The 22,079-nt window shown below is 44.0% G+C and overlaps 1 protein-coding gene across 1 annotated transcript in view; it reads right to left on the bottom strand.

The window, feature by feature from the left end:
• Positions 1-22,079, bottom strand: part of LOC149461640 (rho guanine nucleotide exchange factor 17-like) — a 350,052-nt gene that overhangs the window by 63,648 nt on the left and 264,325 nt on the right. Inside the window, exon 3 of the mRNA XM_089678032.1 lies at positions 7,056-7,238. Within this exon, the coding sequence (XP_089534158.1) occupies positions 7,056-7,238 (183 nt within the window). The remainder of the gene's footprint in view (positions 1-7,055; positions 7,239-22,079) is intronic.

Below are 22,079 nucleotides of genomic sequence, written 5' to 3'. Positions count from 1 at the left end.
GCTGGGCAACGTTTCAGAGCCTCACAGGACCCCTTCATCAGGCATGTGACGTGACATGATGAATAAAGCTTTGGACCCACATTGGAGAACCACGGTGTGCTGGTGACATTTTTCTCTTCTGACTGTACTCACGTTTAGAACCGTGTGCATTAAAGGATGAATGCACAGAGCGCAGGTCTTGTGTGTCAATACTGTTTGCTTAGTTGCAGAGGTGAATCATCTCAGATAGATTGCCAATTAGCTCTATTTTTCACCTAGGACACCATTCTCCTACTTGATTATTTTTGGAACTTTTTTTTTTTCTTCAGGGGTTTTCTATCATTATTGTGAATATTTCAGTTAGGTGGTGTTACTAATTTGCTAAAGGGTATACTTATAAAGCTGTGAATCTCACATTCAACAAATATTCACTGCAGATGAATCTTCCTGGTACCTGTATATTAAATGACAGTGATTGATTCACCATCAGTCAATATCTGGTGAAAGTCACAATCACTGCTTTTTAAATAAGTCCTTGGGTGTTCAGTTCGGTCCAATTAAAGTGTCTGTCAAGCCAAAAGCATAGTTTTGGATAGAGTGGAGTGGAAATATATCCCCTTGTTTTCACTGATATCTGTGTCTCTGTTCAAGAGATTTGATACAAAGCATAGGTGCGAAGGAGCCAGGGGCGGACTGACCATTTGGAAACTCGGGCACTGCCCGAGGGCCCGCGGTCAGTAGGGGGCCCCATGAGATGCCTCTGGTACCTTTTTCATAGGCTTTTTTGAGTTTGGGCAAGGACACAGGGGCCCCATGAGTTGTCAGTCCGCCCTGGAAGGGGCCCTAACAATATTATAAGCTGTGTTATTTTCTATGAAAAAAAAGCTAAATATGTTTAATACGGTCAGGTTGACGCTCTTTGAAATATAGAAGATGAAATCTGGTTTAACAACAATGGTAGGCGCCCACTAGAGCGATCTGTGCCCTGGGCCTGCTTACAGCCCAGCTACCATTAATATCTTAGTGTCTTCTAAGTGGAATGTATAATAATCACTCCAGAGATCTTCAATAGTTCCATGTAAATGTTTAACCCCACCAAATCGATAAATAAATCAGAGGTGTTTCATTATCCAGTCTGACAGCATGTTCTGCAGAATACTATATCTAAGCAGTGAGATGAAGTCAGATGAAGAAAATGCTCTTCTTGAAGCTGCCTGGTGGATCCATGTTTTTTTGCTTTAGCAGAATTCCTTACTAGAGACCCTAACATGGTAATACAGCATGCAGTCTTAAAGGGCATCTAAACCAAAAAACAAGGTGTACAGTCCTTTTGTAATCCTGGAAGTAACATGCTTCCTGCCATCGGATGACAATACTATCTCACTACATTGCATCTAGGTAAGAAAGAGCAGCATAGTCACCCTAGGTGTCACCCTAGGCTGTTGATTTGGACTGCAGAACACCTCCCCTTCTCCAAGATATAAGGGAGAATGGGTTCTGTAATCTAGAAGAGAGGAACTGGTGTCCAGGGGCGGACTGACTATTTGGAAACTCGGGCACTGCCCGAGGGCCTGGGGTCAGTAGGGGGCCCCATGAGATGCCCCTGGTACCTTTTTCATAGGCTTTTTTGAGTTTGGGCAAGGACACAAGGGCTCCATGATCCCCTATTGCCCGGGGGCCCCATGAGTTGTCAGTCCGCCCCTGGACGCAGATCTGATAAAAGTGACATCCGCCTCATTCTACTTTGATTTTAGCAGGGCATCTGTTTACAAATCCGTTGCTGAACACACCAGACTGACCCGGTGTCAAAGAGGCTGGAAACATTCCTGGAGGTTTTTCCTGGCGGTCCATTTTAATCCGAACATCCATTGAGGAGAGCGAGCAGCTCTGTGTCTGCTCTGTAGTAGCAGAGGGGACACAGACCTGTCATCCGCTTGCTCACCAGGGGCAGACTGACCATTTGCAAACTCAGGCACTGCTCGAGGGCCCGGGGTCAGTAGGGGGCCCCATGAGATGCCCCTGGTACCTTTCTCATAGGCTTTTTTGAGTTTGGGCAAGGACACAAGGGCCCCATGATCCCCTATTGCCTGGGGGCCACATGAGTTGTCAGTCTGCCCCTGCTGGTGTCAAATACTTATTTATAGTGTATCTAGAGAAGGAGGTGCGACTATGTAATTCCTGAAATGCACGCAATGTAGCACTGTGGTGGTGAATCGCACAGCTATTCACACGCGTGTTCTGACATGTTCTAACCTGCACTCACCTGGGTCACAAGCCAGTTAACTCAGTCTTTACAGAGTAGACAAAATACCAAGAGTGCATTGCGTTGTTGGCGAAAAATTAGTGACGGTAATCTGGAGCAGCAGATTAACATTTTTGTGTGAAAATTGAAAAAGGGTGAGTGAAACTTATCACCCCAGTTATGGTGAACATTCCATAAAGAAATCAAGTGTTTATTAATGGTATAGATGATTTAGGGAGTGATGGGAAGACGTCCATGACGATGCATAGGACAGATGCAAATTCAGACAGAATGTGAGCCGAATCTGTTCATAGGAAAAGACTGTAACTCCGGCCAGACAAGTGGATTCTCCATCATGACAATGCTCCTGCACATGATGCATTAAGTATTCAGTGTTTAAAACTTGAGTAACCACCTTATTCCTCTAACTTAGCACCCTGCAACTTTTGGCTGTTTCCAAAACTAAGAATGCATTGAAAGGACACAGAAAAACCTCCAGGAACGTTTCCAGCCTATTTGACACAGGGTCAGTCTGGTGTGTTCAGCAAGAGATTCGTAAACAGATGCCCTTCTAAATCAATGTAGAATGAGGCGGATGTCACTTTTATAACATCTGCGTCCAGGGGCGGACTGACAACTCATGGGGCCCCCGGGCAATAGGGGATCATGGGGCCCTTGTGACCTTGCCCAAACTCAAAAAGCATAAGAAAGAGGTACCAGGGGCATCTCATGGGGCCCCCTACTGACCCCGGGCCCTCAGGCAGTGCCCGAGTTTCCAAATGGTCAGTCCGCCCCTGTCTGCGTCCATTAGGTGTTTTGCTCCATTGTAAAAGCAAAGCTTTCTGGACCCATATTTGATCTATGGCTCAAAACATTGTGCTGCATTCTTCACCAGGGGACTACTTTGAAGGTGAAAACAGCCGCCAGTGTATAGGTAACCCCCCCCCCCCTTTTTTTTTCCAATCCATTCCAGGAAATAAATTGTCAAACCTCATATAATACTACAAAGTCCAGAGGATCCAGTCGAGGTACCAGGAACATGTCTTACATTTCTTCTAACATTTTTACCTGGCTGAAGTCCGACTTTAACAAAGCATACCATGAACGAATTGAAGCTCAAATCCAACCACAGCAATTTTTGGGTGAGAAAAGACCATGGGGAGAGTTCATCTAGCATTTTTTTTTTCCTGGTGACCACACAGGAGGTGATGAGATCCCCTCAGCAGGGACAGATATAAAGAAACGTTCACATTACTTTAAAACAATTTAATTGGGGTCAAATCATGTTCACCAACAATGAGGAAAATTGAAAATGAGGATGGAAATGTTTTTTTTTCTTAAACATATTTCTAACAGTGTAGATAGTTTATGTTCGGGAAATTAAAATCAATCATTCTAAAATCGAATCTTAAAAGCAAACAAACATTTTTCAGGTCCTTGCAATCTGCATTTTTCAAGTCATTCACAAGTCTGCTAGTGTATGGACAGCTTTAGATTTTCCTTCCTTTCTTTAAACGTGGTAAAGTGATTAACCACTAGCCTACAGGGCACTTATACCCCCTTCCTGCCCAGGCCAGTTTTCAGCGCTGTCGCACTTTGAATGACAATTGCGCGGTCATGCAACACTGTACCCATATGAAATTTTTATAATTTTTTTGACACAGATAGAGCTTTATTTTGGTGGTATTTAATCACCTCTGGGTTTTTTATTTTTTGCTAAACAAACCAAAAACCACTGAAAATTTTGAAAGTTTTTTTTTTAGTTTTTGTTTTAAAATTTTGTAAATAAGTGATTTTTCTCCTTCATTGATGTGCGCTAATGAGGCTGCACTGATGGACACTGATAGGCTGCACTGATGGGCACTGATAGGTGGCACTGATGAGGAGGCAGACGCATCAACGTTGACAGGAAGTGCGATCGTGGCCATCTTGGAAGTGGGAACATGTGGCCAGTGTTTCCTAGTCTGTCTGCATTTACATCTCTATGAGGAGGAGCTGCTTTATCCAAACTTTAATGTGAGTTTTCAAATAAAGGATGTTATTTTATTGAATCTACCATATTTAATTGCGGATTTTCTTATGAGGAGAATGGAAGAAAAACTTTAATACTGGATGGAATTCTACAGAGAAGAAGTCAACCCAGATTTGTGTTATGCCCTGTCATTTTATATATAGGGAAATTATCCATCAGCACATGGGTTGGAGATTGTTTGGTCTTGGGTGTGTGTAGGGTTTAAGGTGATCACTGATGAATACATAGTGTGGTGATACACATTTGCAGTGATACACTGCAGTGAGTTGTTTTCACAGATTTTATAGTGGACACGATGTATGAGTGTTTCACTGATTAGGAATTTGGTTACACAGAGAAATATTTAAAAATATATGCGTGTATATTCACATATAGATTAACATAATTTTTTTTTTTTCTCACAGTATTGCATGTTGCACAGTAAGGGGCACGTGTGTATTTCTATTTTAAAAGGTATGACACTATGTTGAGTTTTTTTCTTTCGAGGTATAATGTCATCAGAATTTCCGGATGTTGAGAAAGAGATTTGTCGTTGAAAGAAGAAAAAAAGAGACTTTGCTGAACATTTGGTTACACTAGTGGGGATTGTTTTGATATTTTGGACATTTTTGTGGGTCTGTAAAAGAGAAAAGTTTATATATATATTTTTTTACTGATGAGGAGGCACTGGTAGGTGGCACTGATGGGCATTGACAGGCATCACTGATGGGCACTGAAAGGAAGCACGCATATATGACACTGATAGGCGGCACTGACGGGCACTGATAGGTGGCACTGACTGGCACTGATGGGTGACACTGAAAGGCAGCTCAGATGGGCACTGATATGTGGCATTGGAGTGCACTGGTAGGCACTGATATGTGCTATTGATGTGGCACTGATGGGCACTGGCAGGTGGCATTGATGGACACTGACAGGTGGCACTGCTGGGGCTACACTGATCATGTCCCCTCCGAGGAATGCCGATTACCGGCTCTCCTCTCCTTACGAGCTGTCAGCGTGACAGCTCGTGAGGACAGAAATGCCGATGACCGGCATTACCTTATTTACATGTGCTCAGCTGTGATTGGACACAGCTGAGCACATGACCAAGCCAACATCAGCTCTTTCCATTGATCGGTGATCCGCTGTGTCTGAGGGACACAGCGCACCACCAATAGCCTCGCCGCGCGCTACCGGTTAGAGTGGGAGGACGTCATGTGACATCCTCCCAGAACGAGAGAACCGCCTTGCACCCGTCATTACCTTATATGGCAGGTGGGAGGCGGTTAAAGGTAGGGTAGGTACAAAATCCAAAACTACTTGCAAGAGATCTTCCTGGGGAAGTCAGTGTGTGGAAGCCAGTATAAAGATCACCCTTGACATTCACAATCTGCTTGTCAGTACCCAGCTGTGTAGATCAGATCTCTACAGCACACACCTGCCCTAATCAGGAATGTGCTAAAGCAGACTGCTGCATATTCAGCCCATGCCTGATCAACAGCTTATGCAGGCCATAGATGGGTCGAAAATCGGCCGATTTTTCTTTTAAAAAAATGAACAATCGGTCGTTCAAGTGGCCGACGTTACCACCAATGGTAAAAGAAAAATCGGCCGATTTTCATCCCGTCTACAGCTGGCAAAAAGTGTCCCTGCAGAGAGCTCCGCTATTTCTTTGACAGTTCTCAGACAGTTCCTTGACATTTATAGAGGTTGCAACAATGTATCTATTTGTATCTATTTAGGATACAGATGTTTTTATTCGGAAACAAATAGATACAATGTTGCAACCGCTGTAAATGTCAAGGAACTGTCAGAGAAATAGCAGAGCTCTCTGCAGAGACACTTTTTGCTGGACTGGAATTCCTCTTATTTTCATCCTACTTCTTCATCCTCATCCTCTTCTTCTTCTTCATCCTCATCCTCTTCTTCATCATCCTCATCCTCTTCTTCTTCATCCTCTTCTTCATCCTCATCCTCTTCTTCTTCTCCTTAATCCTCATCCTCTTCTTCTTCATCATCCTCTTCTTCTTCATCCTCATCCTCTTCTTCTGCTTCATCCTCATCCTCTTCTTCATCCTCATACTCTTCTTCTTCTTCATCCTCATCTTCATCCTCTTCTTCTTCCTCTTCTTCTTCTTCATCCTCTTCCTCTTCTTCTTTTTCTTCTTTTTGTCTTCCTCTTGCAGGTCACTGCTCATGCGCAGATTTTTTTATCGGTAAAAAATCGGCCGATTTGCCCACTAATTGCCGCGAAAATCGGCCGATCGGCAAAATCGGCCGATTTTTTTCCAACTTTCCCGATTAAAAAAAACGGCCAAAATACCGAAAAACGGCCGAACAAATAGCCCACTAACGATCCGAAAATCGGCCGATTTTCGACCCATCTATGGCCTGCATTAGTCTGTCTGCTCATGCCCTGGATTCAGGTCTGTCTGACTTTTGTCTGCAAATTGTTTGTCACTGTGTTTTTACTTAACTTGTTTGTGCCTATCCTGATCTTTGGCTGTTACCCCCACTATTCATTGTCATTGTCAGTCATTGCTCTGTCTAGTTTCCTGAAACGTGGACTCTGATCATTTGTCTTACCTGACTTGGCCATCATCCTGACTGCTCTGACCACCTGTCTAAGAACTTGCACTTCTTTACCATCTGGCCTGTCTGTGTGACAGAGTGGGTTCAAACAGGAAGTGATCAGCGGGTGACTCTGCCCATCAGACTCAATCTACAGTATGAATACTAAAGTACTTAGACTCCCATGAAGAACTGGTTACATAATGGTTACAGAGGAGAGCTACATTGCACTTCATTTCTGTTACTTACAGATTGTGTCAGGATGTCACCCACAGTTTGGATGTCGGGCCAGTTCTGCACCACATGATTGACCTGCTCCAGGAACTGCTCATGATGTTCCAACAATTCTGGAATTTGATCGAAGATTTCGTCCACCAGAGATGGATCACACAGTAAGGAATTTTCCGGCTGCTTCAAAGGCTTCATGTAACCCTGTAAGGGAAAAATCATATTTTGTAAACATGCACTACTGTATTGATACAATTTAGTGCTTCAGCATATAGCAATCTGACCTGCCACCCTGGAAGCCTGGAGAATTGTCCTCTGCAACATTTACATATATTTGTTTTTTTTTAATTAAGAAAATAGAACATCATGGTCAGGTGGGCAAAAGCTATATTTTGACATTATACTGTATGTGCTTTAAAGTATAACTAAAGTAAAAACTAATGTTTCATTATTCTATTCAAGGGTTTCTCAACCAGGATTCCTCCAAAAGGTTGTTAGGGGTTCCTTGAGAAATGAGCAATTTCTTCCTCTCAAATAAGTTCACACTGACACCACTGATCTTTTTAGCTATCTAGTATCCACTAGTATAAGGAGCATTTCCCCGCCTGACCATCACACTAATGTATCATTTATTTAACAGAGGTTCCCTGAGACTGGACTGTTATTTCAAGGGTTCCTCTTTGTCGGAAAGGTCGAGAAAGGCTGCTCTATTCATATACGGTCAGGCCCCTTTCACACATGTCATGTTTCACATGACTGTCATATGCCTTTAAGTGTTCTCTATATTTTGTTTCTGCTCCTCCCTTTCCTTTGGTTTAGTTAATGCTGTATAGATAGCCCACCCTTTTTCACAGAAATGCATTGCAGCTCTAGCCTCATGTCATGAATCAGGTCACATTATGATTTTTTGACCTATCAGATGTTCATTGTTGTAAGATTCTCTCAGTTTATGGAATAAACTTCACAAGATCTACAAGATATCATCTCGATTGAGTCACTGACTGTGGTATCCAACTGAGATTGGAGTTATTGCTATCTCATCACAACTGTAAGTTAGAGATCACACTTTAAATGCTTAGATTTGAGAGACAGAACACCACAAGTTGTCTGATTAGGACCTGATAAGAAGAAGGTCTATATATGGGGCGGTGGATATAAATGGATGTGCATCTTACCACTAAGTCTGCCCATGTCTTGGGGAAAAAAACAAAAACAAAAATTGTGTCCTTTATCATTTTCTGGACCTAAATGTGATAGATCAGAAGTAGTCTGATGTATAAGGATGCAAGTACGTTTATACACAGCCAGACATAGATCAAATATGGGTCTGAAAAGCTCCAGTTTTAAAATGGAGCAACACACAGAATGGACACGGATGTAACAAAGGTGACGTCCATCCCATTCTGCTCTGATTTAGCAGGGCATCTGTTTACATATCCTCTGCTGAATGGACCAGACTGCCCCTGTGTGATAGGGGCCTCATTCATAGAGTAGGGAATGGTTAAAGTGTTTGTAAGGATTCAGTTTTTTTTTTTATTAGCAAACATGTTCTACTTACCTGCTCTTTGCACAGAGCAGCCCTGATCCTCCTCTTCCCAGGTCCCCCGCCCCTGCTTCTGGCTCCTTTTCCCTGCTGAGTGCCCCCATAGCAAGCTTGCTCACTCCTGAGCTGCCTCTGCATGTCTATGAGACACAATGAAGCTGCACAATTAAGATTTTTTTACCTTCATACATAGAATGCAAGAAGGTAAAAAAATATCTAGTCTTTAGAATCACTTTAAAACTCCACAATAATCAAATACAGTCTACATACAAGAGCCTTGTTTATTGGGAGTGCTTTGTGTATTTCTTCCAGTTGTGTGCAGTAATCCAGTTTGAAATCTTGCCTCTGCAGCAGATTCCTGTAATAAAGACCAGTCACCGCTGCTCTTTCTCCTTCTGCAGGGTAACTGGTCTTGTCTCCGCCCCCTCCTGTAGTTTTCTGCAGACATTTTTATTGGGTCTACTTTTTTTTACATTTTAGCCAATGGAAAGCTAGTTACTAGCTTGGCATGTGTTTGCATGTTTTTCAGGCACCTGCATTGAATTTTATTAAGGCCAAAACACTTGAAGCTCAATAAAAGCAGCTGAGCAGAACAATTTTAAGGTGTTGAGTGTGTATTCAAGCATTTTAAGAGTTTTACATGTGTGTTCAAGCTTACTGCTTTAGCCAATGAAAAGTACTAGGGCGGGGGGACCAGTTCTTACAGGCTCAAAAATGCCCCCCCCCCACCCTCCATTTGAGCATTTTAAGGCGTTTCCACTGAAGTATGAAGAGATAAATATGCTCAAATCTGCCTTGGAGCTTCAGGTGTCGAGCTAGGAGCACTGCTCATATGTGAACAGTCACCATTAAAATACATAGGGGTTATTTATTAAAACTGAAGTACAAAATCTGGAGCAGCTCTGCATAGAAACCAATCAGCTTCCAGGTTTTACTGTAAAACTTAATTGAACAAGCTGAAGTTAGAAGCCGATTGGCTACCATTTATTATTATTATACAGTATTTATATAGTGCCAAAGGGTATGCTCAGCACTGTACAGTAGCCAGGGGGACAGAACATGAGACAAAACTGTAACAATACAATACACAAGGGGTTCGAGGGCCCTGCTCTTTCAAGCTTACAATCTAGGAGGGAGAGGAAGGTGGCACAGGAGGAGATGGCTGTGGGGGGTGGAGTGGTGGGTGGAGTGGAGGAGGTTAATTGTTAGGTGAGGTTGGGGTAGGCATCCCTGAAGAGGAGGGTTTTCAGGGTGCGCCTGAAGGTGAGGAGGGTAGGTGACATTCTGATGGATTGGGGTAGGGAGTTCCAGAGGATGGGGGAGGTCCTAGAGAAGTCCTGCAATTGGGCGTGGGAGGAGGAGACCAGGGAGCTAGAGAGCAGGAGGTCCTGTGAGGAGCGGAGGGCACGGGTAGGGTAGTACCATGCACAGCTGCACTAGATTCGGAGTGCGTCAGTTTTAGTAAATTTCCCACACAGAGTTTTGAAGCTTTCAGCTTCAAAAAGGTGTAAATGGGGCCCTAGACATGATTGAAAACAAGCTTTTTGATTTTTTTTTTTTCCTATGTAAATCCTTCTAAAAAAACAATTCCGATGGCTTTAGGTGCAAGTTCTGTTTACTTATGTGAAGAATGTACACATTGAGGCCCGGTATATCAGAACACCGCTGCAGCCTTGTAGGTGTTATCTATGACATGACTGCTAAATCCCTGTAAGGGTACTCCAAAAGACATGCTGGTAGGTGAATTGGCTCCTGTCTAAATTGTCCCTAGTATGTGTATGTATGAATGTGAGTTAGGGACCTTAGATTGTACACCCCTTGAGGGTTAGGGACTGATGTGAATGTACAATATACTGTATGTATGCGAGTTAGGGACCTTAGATTGTACGCCCCTTGAGGGTTAGGGACTGATGTGAATGTACAATATACTGTATGTGTGCGAGTTAGGGACCTTAGATTGTACACCCCTTGAGGGTTAGGGACTGATGTGAATGTACAATATACTGTATGTATGTGAGTTAGGGACCTTAGATTGTACGCCCCTTGAGGGTTAGGGACTGATGTGAATGTACAATATACTGTATGTATGTGAGTTAGGGACCTTAGATTGTACGCCCCTTGAGGGTTAGGGACGGATGTGAATGTACAATATACTGTATGTATGTGAGTTAGGGACCTTAGATTGTACGCCCCTTGAGGGTTAGGGACTGATGTGAATGTACAATATACTGTATGTATGTGAGATAGGGACCTTAGATTGTACGCCCCTTGAGGGTTAAGGACTGATGTGAATGTACAATATACTGTATGTATGTGAGTTAGGGACCTTAGATTGTACGCCCCTTGAGGGTTAAGGACTGATGTGAATGTACAATATACTATATGAATGTGAGTTAGGGACCTTAGATTGTACGCCCCTTGAGGGTTAAGGACTGATGTGAATGTACAATATACTATATGAATGTGAGTTAGGGACCTTAGATTGTACACCCCTTGAGGGTTAGGGACTGATGTGAATGTACAATATATATGTAAAGCGCTGTGTAAATTGACGACGCTATACAAGTACCTATAATAATAATAATACCTGGGCGACTTCTACTTCATTGTCTTCAGACCCAGCCTTGCTTTGATTTATAATGAAGTGCTTTGCAGTCATAATTCTTATCAATTAGCTTAAGAGTGCACAGAAAATCAATTTGCATGTCTCTGGAAGTGGAGCGGTTGAAGCAGAGAGGATGTTTAGGCAAGATGCCAGAATCTGGGTCTTGGGAAGTCGATACGCCAGACTCAACATGGAGGTTACCGAGTGCGGCTAAACATTATGAATCAAAGTGACCTAGAAATGACAGCCAAGCCAATCAATTAGATCAGCTAGCTCCATTTTGTGCTACGTACATTTTTAATCCCGTTTAGTGACTGACACACACTGCTGCATTCAACATCTGACACTGGTATGATCGCCCACTATCAACTGGCACTGTCACAGAGGGGCCCGTGCCCCAGCATACTCAGAAGTGCCAGTTATTCTTGGGGCAAGGAGCTGTGATTTAGCACAGGTGATTCTAAGTGGTTTGGGGGACTTTTGCAGAGACACTGTCACTTTGCCCTGCATGGAGGGAGGGCAGGGCGACAGCTTCCCTTTATGTGCGGGTGGTGCCGCTGTGGATCCACACGAAATACCATGCAGCCGCACCATCCGCAGAGAGAAATGTGGACCCGCGGGCGGGAGCCATTAGTTCTAATGGCACACCGACCCCAATGGAAAATGCAACCGTACTGGGAACCGAGGTTCCCGTGCGGCCTGCGTTTTCAGAAGAAGTGCAGGGACTTTTTTCCTGCATGTCACGGGCCACGGGAGTCCATTCAAATGACTGGGCTCTTGTGCCCGTGCAAAACGCGGCCCGCATATATGTGAACCAGGGCTTAAAGCTGAGCCAACATTGTCCAAATACAAGATCCATGTGTATTATTCTTGAATCTTGGCGTGCTTTGTGTATTTCTGTGCAGTAATCCAGTGTGAGCCTTTATCTCTGTGCAGGAGCTTCCTGTAATACAGACCAGTCACTGCTGCTCTCTCTTTGCGCAGGGTGACTGGTCTTGTCTCTGCCCTCTCCTGTAGTTTCTGCAGGTAGTGGGAGGAGCCTACTGGGTTCCTCCCACAGCTCTGCTGTTTCTACATACTATGAACAGCACAGTGACAATGTAATATCTGGGTTTGCAAAGCCATTTAGTGCACTAAAGTAAGTTTATATCCTTTGTGGCTGTTGATGAATATATTTGAATTAACGTTTTTGTGTCCAGAATTCATCTTTAAAGGTTCGTATTACTTTTCACACAGTAAATGACTAACAAAACCTCAACGCATACGACTTCTAATATTTTACTTAAAATTGCTTTTTTTCATATCTATGTTTTGTGCCTTTCACTGGCAGTGGCAGCCTGTACCATCTGGGATCCCTCTGCCTTCCTACTCAGCTTGGATCCTTCTTCCCAACATGCGCGCAGCCTGTATTAGAAGTATATGCTCATTAACTGCTGTTCTACCACGCCATAACCCAGTTGCTTGACCTTTTTCTGTATGTCAAATGGCTGAGTCAGGGGCGGACTGACAACTCATCCGGGGGCCCTCGGACAATAGGGGATCATGAGGCCCCTGTGTCCTTGCCCAAACTCAAAAAAGCCTATGAAAAAGGTACCAGGGGCATCTCATGGGGCCCCCTACTGACCTCCGGCCCTCAGGCGGTGCCCGAGTTTCCAAATGGTCAGTCCGTCCCTGGGCTGAGTCTACAAATACGTACAAGAGTGGAAATAGTCTGACAGTGGCCCCTGAACCCTCTTGCCTATGTTGCAATGTTTGATAGCACCCTTAAATCAGAGCTCCACCAAAAAGGGGAAGTTCCACTTTAAGGGCTCCTCCAGCCAGCCAGCGCCGGGGAGAGAGGATACTACTAAAAACCACTGGGCCGAGCACACCGCTGGATGGAGGGACTGGCGAGTGGCGGTTTATTACAGTTTTTAGTGTTGCTGACTTTTAATTTTTACAAACACGACTGGAGCTCCACTTTAAGCTGGCCATTTTTATGAATGAAAAAAAAAAAACTGAATCGATTCCCCCTTCCACACATCCGAGGTGGATGGGGGAATACTTCCCACTGTGCTATTGTATTTGGACAGTGGTAATACTCCAGATTTTATTTATCATCTGAAACGCTGATCAAATAACTTTTATCTGACAGGGCAGTTGAACAGAAGTCGATTAGTAGATCGATTAGTAGGCAGCTGCATTCTTTTTTTCTTCACTGCAGGTGTTGTTCAAACCGCTACGGCACTGCAAAGGGAGAAGCACTAGCAAGCGATCCAGTTGGATGTCGCTTTCCCATGTGACTCAATCGGCCATCTTGGGTCAGGCAGAGTCTATTTAAGACCCTGGCTCCCAGGTTTGGCTTGCATTTTTGCAAGTGGTTAGTGTAAGGACAGGTTACCTGCCTGTCAGGGACAGTGAATAGCAGTGCGGAAAAGTTCGGGACGAGAAGGGACAGGACAGGGACACGCTGTCCTCCACAGGAATCCTCTCAATGGGGGACAGACACACCAGGCTACATTCCACTCTGTGAAACATTGTCAGCCACATTAGTACCTGCTCTGGTTTACATTGCCACACAACTGAGCGTGTTCCCAGCCAGGTGCCGACTCCCTACCCCCCCCCCCCCCCGTTGGGTTGTCTGTGACTTTGCCTCAACACATGTGTTTGTTGGCTGCAACGTGCCTGCTGCCACACCACAGTGCACCCACCAACAAACTTCTGTTCAACCACAGTGGCCTACCGGTTCCTTCTGAACCAAACGAATTTTGAACCATGTATGGCCAGCTTTATTCTTTTTTTTCCAGTCTCTAAACTAGCTGCATTTTATTTGCACAACAGCTTTTGGAGACTTGATTGTATATACAAATATCAAAGATTTCAGTAAAGCACTGCACTGAAATCTTTTATATTTGAATTTGGGACTGTTGCCGATATCCTGAGTGCTAGCAGCTATTTTAACCCCTTCATGCCTAAGGGTAAAACAAATCTAAATGCCTAAGCACAATTTTGCAACATTGACATGTGTAGCAAAACCGTACATATCATCACAACTACTTTGTACATCCAGGTGGATTATACCGCTTTTTTTCAGGACAAATTGGGCTTTCATTTGGTGGTAAATGGTAATGGATATCTCCAGATTTTTTTTTTTATTATCAAAGGGAAACTGGCCCAAAATAGTAAAAAAAAATATTTGTTTTTTGTTTAGCTGTGTGTTTCTTGTTACTACCATAACATACCACCAAAGAACAAACCAAAATAAATTCTCCAGCTCTTGGCGATCACAGCGATGCCATATATGTGTATGTTATTTGTACCCGTAGTATGGCCCAGAAACAATAGTGCGCATTTTGTTTTTGTCTTTTTTTTTTTTTTTTTTACCTAAAACACACACTGACACCAATTTTTTTTCAAATACTGACCTTTGACCCTGGCCTTTGACCCTGACCTTGACCCAAACACTAACCCTGGCACCGAAGTAGATCAACCCTTGATCTAGGTATTTTTTCTTTATTTTGTATTTTATTTATCTTTTTTTTGTTTTACAAACATTTTTTTTTCTCTCTATGCCAGGAGTTAGAGAGATACAATGTATCTCTCTTCATTCATAGAGAGAGAAAAAAACAAGGGGGCCGGGCTGTACAGTGACTGATCACTGTGATAGCCAATCAGAGGCTATCACAGCGATCATGTGACCCAGAATCGGGAGTCCCGGGTCCTGATCGTTAGAACGGGACCTGGGGCTCTCAGTGACACAGCAGTGTTTGTGCTGGTGGCGTGCTGTGTGGCGCACTCCCATCACAAAGACAGGTACGCAAATATGCGGCCCCACGGAAAAAAGCCCAGTTCCATGAGGCCGCATATTTGTGTGACGTCGGCATCAAGGGGTTAAGATCTTTAATTTTCATTATTTTAGTATTTTACCAGCGCTCACTTTTATACTTTTTAAACCTCTAGATGATTGTATATACAGCTTAGACTAGACCCTACTGATATCTGTAGGTGTCTATCGACCTGTTTCAGATCCAGGGGAGGACTGACAACTCATGGGGCCCCCGGCAATAGGGGATCATGGGGCCCGTGTCCTTGCCCAAACTCAAAAAAGCCAATGAAAAAGGTACCAGGGGCATCTCATGGGGCCTCCTACTGACCCCGGGCCCTCGGCAGTGCCCGAGTTTCCAAATGGTCAATCCGCCCCTGTTCAGACCCATGACTACCCAAAACAACTGTACTCCCAACCCCAGCCAAAACTCATTTGTACCACTGCCACATTACACAAAGAAGCCATCACATCACAAAGAGATGCTTATTACCAGATCGCTAGAGACTTACTGCCAGGCTGCAGAAGATTTCAAAAAGCTACTGCCAACTTAAGCAAAAAATTTAAATAAGTCTTTTATTAGTTAAAAACAATTAAAACATTTCTATGTTTTGTCAATGTTTGCAGTTTTTACTATTGTATAACTTTACCTGTTTATTGTCAGTTCCTGTGCGGGCCAACAACGCTTTATCAGTTCCACGCAAACAGACACTGCCTCTGCATTGTCGGCACCCAGAAGCTTCATAGGTTAACTATTCATGCTTCCTTTGATGTATTGTAATATAAGAGGAAGCACAAACGGAAGCAAAAAGCTGAAGCTTTTTTACCAACTGACTGTTTTACCAACGCTTGCCAAATGCCCCTATAGCATTTGTCAAGCGTTGGTCCGGCGTTTGCGGAGCGTTTTTTAATGCTCGGCAAATGCTCCATGCGCGTTTTAGCGGCGGTTGCTAGGCGTTTGCCTAGCGTTAAAAACGCCCCACAAACGCCTATAATAAAGTTTGAATGGTGTTACCACTCTGCAAACGTCCCGCAACCCCGTCGCAACTGCACTGCAAACGCCGGCTGGCCGGGCGTTTGCGGAGCGGCTCCATAGACTAGAATAGGAGGCTTCAACGCCTCCTGACTCGACCAGAGGCATCCGTTTTGCCGCGACGCTAACGCTCCGGTTAGAACAGCACCATGTGCTGCAATGTGCAGAATTGTCCGAGGCGTTTGGGAAGTGGTAAAAACGCTTCCCAAATGCCTTTCTGCCGCATGCACACAATGCTATTGTGAACGTAGCCTTAGAGCCAAAAGGGGACAGATGCAGCATCAGACCGATGCTGCATCCACCTAGGTAAGTAGGATTTAAAAAAGAGAAAATCCCTTCTCTTTTAGGGTTCCCAGATGAAAGAAGTACTTCCCATTGGTCAGTGTGGCCACATGGTCACGCTGTCCAATAAGTGCTTGCCATTGACAGCATTATCATGAATACTCACTCCGGCAGGGGGTCTGTATTGCAGTGTATAGACTGCTACACCAGCAGCATGGGGCATCCCCGGCTCAGAGGAGTGGCTAGGGCATTTTTGAGTTAGTTCGCCTTTTTTGGGAAAAGGCCCTTTTCACATCTAGCAATTTGCAATTGCAGGCAGAATTGGAACGACTCTGCTTGCATTTCCAGCTCATGCTAAAAACAAAGTGCATTTGGTTGCCATTCATTTTTAATGGCATCCCAAATGCTGTGCGATTTTGCCGTGATTGTCAAGGAACAATCAGAGCAAAATGCATAGGAAAAAAACGCTCCTGGTTCAGGATTAAAATGTGGCCCCTGCCTGACATCTTTGCTCCTGCCCGACGCTTTTATTTGCAGCTATCTAACGTAAAGTAGTTGTAAACTTCAGACATGAAATATAAACAAAGCATATCCCTCTATAGTGTGTGCTTGTCTCAATTAAGAGCACTAAGTGTAATTCGTGTGAATAAAATTTGCTGTGCTAAAATAAATCAATCACTGAAACTGTAATAATATTAGGGCAGCACAGTGGCTAAGTGGTTAGCACTTCCGCCTGGCAGTATTAGGGTCATTGGTTCAAATCCCAACCATGGCACCACCTGCCTGGAGTTTGCATGTTCTCCCTGTGTCTGCGTGGGTTTCCCCCGGGTACTCTGGTTTCCTCCCACACTCCAAAGACATGCCGGCAGGTTAATAGGCTCCTGTCTAAATTGTCCCTAGTATGTGTATGTATGAATGTAAGTTAGGGACCTTAGATTGTACACCCCTTGAGGGTTAGGGACTGATGTGAATGTACAATATATATGTAAAGTGCTGTGTAAATGGATGGCACTATATAAGTACCTGAAATAAATAATAAAATAATATGATGGTGTCCACAATTAGACTGTGAATTAAAGTCCTTCAACTTTCAATATATCCCAAAGTCCTCGTGCATCCAGTGAACTTGATGAATAATCTGAAGCTAAATAGGTAAATTGCAGGCTTTCCGAAGCAAAATGCGATCTAAGGATAGAACAGCAACATGCACTTTTGTTATATATCCTTCAAGATCTCTCTCTCCAGAAATATCAAGCATGGAAACTGTGCTTCTCTATTCCACCGGAAGTTAGTGTCAGCATCACAATTCCCACAAAGAACCACCAAAAGCAAGAGAGTACTTATAGTGTAGTAATTTAAAGCGGAGTTTCACTCAGCCTGTCAAAAAATAAAAAATCAACAGCTACAAAAACTGTAGCTGCTAACTTTTAAAAAAGAGCCACTTACCTGTCCCGTGGTGTGTCCCCCGAAGCCCGTTTCACCGGCCGTCCTGTATTCCAGGAGGCCGGCATCTTCAGTGTGGGCACCCAGCTGTGACAGCTTGCGGCTTCATAGCCGGGTACCCACTGCGCATGCGCGAGAAGCGCTGCGCTTCATGAATGGTCCTGTAGTCTTCTGGACATGTCGTGTCCCAAAAGACTACAGGGAGGGAGGACACCTTCCACTTCCAATCGCCTAGGTGATCTGACTGGAAGTGGGAGCGGGTACCTGTCAAATTCGGGTACCCGCTCCCCCCTGCCCCCCAAAGGTGGCAATCCTTAATGGGGAGCGGGGGAGCAGTCCTTAAAGCGTAACTTTCCCTTTTGGGTGGAGCTCCGCTTTAATGGTGATCCAAATAGTACAAACAGAATAAAACATCCATAAGAACATCAATAAAAGCACTTCTAAATGCCGCTATAACCACTTCCATAGGTGGCCGCCAATCACAGATGGAGTGGCGGTGGGACCTCTCACATTTCAGCCAAGTTCAACATTGCTTCGTGCGACCTCAGGAGCCTCAAGTGTCATTTCTGTCTGCTGCTTCATTCCTCTATCAGCATGAGTCACTCCTGACAAGTTTTCCTGACACCAAGAGAAAAATAGTTACGAGGAGGGAGCTCCAGCACATTGACAGCCTCAGCTCTGTTCCTGTGTGAAGGGGTGTGTGCCCCTTCCCTCCAATCAGCTCTCAGATGTAACTTGAGCTCTCCGCCCCCTGCTTTTCAGAGCTGAGAGATCATGTGTAAATTCTGCACCTTGAATGGATGTAGGGGACAAAAAGCTATAGATAAACAGGTACAACTTATGTGGGATTTGTTTCATCTCTGTGTATCATCTGAGACTAGTCACTTCACTGGGTATACAGTATGTGAGGATTTACAACCACTTTCAGCTCCTTTGTCATGACAAATGTGCCTAGAGTAGCCCTTTTAAGTGAATGGCCTGCCTTATGTGCGACACACAGAAACACATGTAAATAGCTAAAAAAAAAATGGTGAGCTGGAAGGCATGTTCCCGCGATGCAAACGGTGAATGGGGCCTTGAAAGAAACTACAAATTACAGCACAGGCCTGTTGCCAAGTTAGAAGAGAGCAGGGGCAAACTGACCATTTGGAAACTCGGGCACTGCCCAAGGGCCCGGGGTCAGTAGGGAGCCCCACGAGATGCCCCTGGTACCTTTTTCATAGGTTTTTTGAGTTTGGGCAAGGACACAGGGGCTCCATGATCCCCTATTGCCCGGGGGCCCCATGAGTTGTCAGTCCGCCCCTGGAAGAGAGTACTGCTATTTTACAAGAGACTGCTGTTAAGTTAGAAGAGAACGCTAGCTTTTCACACATTCAGAAAAAAAAATCTAAATATTAGTCCATAGGAAACTTGCTATCTTAAGTATGATTAGAACAAACAGCAAAAACAACTTTTCTCCCAACGTGTGACTTTTTCTATAAGCCCGTCGTAGAAGCCTTCATCATACAGAGAGGTCACAAGCGACTTCTCGCCGTCATTTCTCATTATGCATGTATGAATTGTTTACCCATTGCAGTGAAGCTGAACGGAAGATTCTCCGCTGCACTGAGCCTTCAGGAATAGCAAGTGTGAAAATGGATGATATCACGGCAAAGTAGAGTGGATTAGAGGAGGGAAAACAAAAAAATATATATTTTTTTTAAATGCTTTTTTAGCAGTCACAACAAGTAACAAGTGCATACAGTTGCAAGAAAAAGTATGTGAGCCCCTTGGGATTACGTGGAGTTTTGCATGAATTGGGCATAAAATGTGCTCTGAACGTCATCTAAGTCACAACAATAGAAGAACATAGTCTGCTGAACATAATACTACACAAACATTAGCTGTTGCCATGGTTTAATTGCACATAACATGTAAACATTCACAGTGCAGGGAGGAAAAAGTATGTGAGGCCCTAGCTTAATGACTTCTCCTAGAGCTAATTGGAGCCAGGAGTGAGCCAACCTTGACTCCAATCAGTATGATGATATTGGATGTGTTGCTGACAGCTGTCCTGCCCTTAAAAAACACACACCTGTTTTGGGTTTACTGGTTTCAAGAAGCACTGTCTGATGTAAACCATGCCTCGCAGAAAAGAGCTCTCAGAAGACCTACAATCAAGAATTGTTGACTTGCATGAAGCTGGAAAGGGTTACAAAAATATCTCCAAAAGCCTTGATGTTCACGTGTCCACGGTAAGACAGACTGTCTACAAATGTAGAAAGTTTAGCACTGTTGCTACTCTCCCTAGGCGTGGTCATCCTGTAAAAATGACTGCAAGAGCACAGCGCAGAATGCTGCATGAGGTAAAGAAGAATCCCAGAGTGTCAGCTAAAGACCTACAGAAATCTCTGGCACATGCTAACATTTTTGTTGACACATCTACAATAAGGAAAACATTAAACAAGAATGGAGTACATGGGAGGACACCATTGCTGCCCAAAAAGAATATTGCAGCACGTTTGAAGTTTGCAAAAGAGCACCTGGATGTTCCACAGCACTACTGGCAAAATATACTGTGGACAGATGAAACCAAGATTGAGTTGTTTGGGAAGAACACACAACACTATGTGTGGAGAAAAAAAGGCACAGCACACCAACATCAAAACCTGATCCCCACTGTAAAACATGGCGGAGGGAGCATCATGGTTTGGGGCTGCTTTGCTGCCTCAGGGCCTGGACGGATTGTTGTCATTGATGGGAAAATGAATTCCAGAGTTTATCAAGACATTTTGCAGGAAAACATACGACCATCTGTCCGCCAACTGAAGCTCCGCAGAGGATGGGTGATGCAACAGGACAATGACCCAAAGCATACAAGTCATTCAACAAAACAATGGCTGCAACAGCACAGAATACGCCTTCTGGAGTGGCCCAGTCAGAGTCCTGACCTCAACCCGATTGAAATGCTGTGGCATGACCTTAAGAGAGCGATTCACATTAGACATCCCAAGAATACTGCTACACTGAAACAGTTTTGTGAAGAGGAGTGGTCCAAAATGACTCCAGATCGTTGTGCAGGTCTGATCTGCAACTACAGGAAACGTTTGGTTGAGGTTATTGCTGCCAAAGGAGGGTCAACCAGTTATTAGGTCCAAAGGTTCACATACTTTTTCCTCCCTGCACTGTGAATGTTTACATGTTATGTGCAATTAAACCATGGCAACATCTAATGTTTGTGTAGTATTATGTTCAGCAGACTGTGTTCTTCTATTGTTGTGACTTAGATGAGTTCAGAGCACATTTTATGACCAATTCATGCAAAACTCCACGTAATCCCAAGAGGTTCATATACTTTTTCTTGCAACTGTATGTATTGTATTCCATCATGAATACACATAAATACAGATTAATTCAACATTCAGTTCTCGCTACATTCTCTTTCAATGTTCCCTGCCGTCCGACAGCTCTTTATATTCTCTACTCTCCAAAATGTTCTCCATCAGAAATCATCAAAGCCTAACTGCTCACCAGCAGTAACAAGCCAGGACAATCCCCAGTCTGTGGTCAAGGCAGAAGAACCGTTCCTTCTGTATAGCAATTATCAACTATTATTTATTATTTATTTATTTCAGGTACTTATATAGCGCCATCAATTTACACAGCGCTCTACACATATATATTGTACATTCACATCAGTCCCTAACCCTCAAGGGGTGTACAATCTAAGGTCCCTAACTTACATTCATACATACACATACTAGGGCCAATTTAGACAGGAGCCAATTAACCTACCAGCATGTCTTTGGAGTGTGGGAGGAAACCGGAGTACCCGGAGGAAACCCACGCAGGCACAGGGAGAACATGCAAACTCCAGGCAGGTGGTGCCGTGGCTGAGATTTGAACCAACAACCCTAGTACTGCCAGGCGGAAGTGCTAACCATTTAGCCTCTGTGCTGCCCTGCTAAAAGGGAAATATAGAAATACATAACAGACTTAAAAAAGAAACCCATTTTAGACATTTCCTTAAAATGGACCTTTGAATAACTTTACAAGAAAATAATTCTTAACGTCCCAATATTCAGCAGTCCTTGAACTCCAATCAGGTTACTTTGCCTAAACTGAAATGTTACAAGCAGGGGTGGACTGACAACTCATGGGGCCCCCGGGCAATAGGGGATCATGGGGCCCCTGTGTCCTTGCCCAAACTCAAAAAAGCCTAAGAAAAAGGTACCAGCGGCATCTCATGGGGCCTCCTACCTACCCCGGGCCCTCGGGCAATGCCTGAGTTTCCAAATGGTCAGTCCGCCCCTGGTTACAAGCCCCCTGAGATGACATTTGATCACATAAAACGTAGT

The sequence above is a fragment of the Staurois parvus genome, unplaced genomic scaffold, assembly GCF_062004578.1.
Source record: "Staurois parvus isolate SC_StPar_1 unplaced genomic scaffold, SC_StPar_1.0 ptg000196l, whole genome shotgun sequence".
Lineage (NCBI taxonomy): Eukaryota > Metazoa > Chordata > Amphibia > Anura > Ranidae > Staurois > Staurois parvus.
This window is presented reverse-complemented; position numbering and strand designations above follow the sequence as displayed.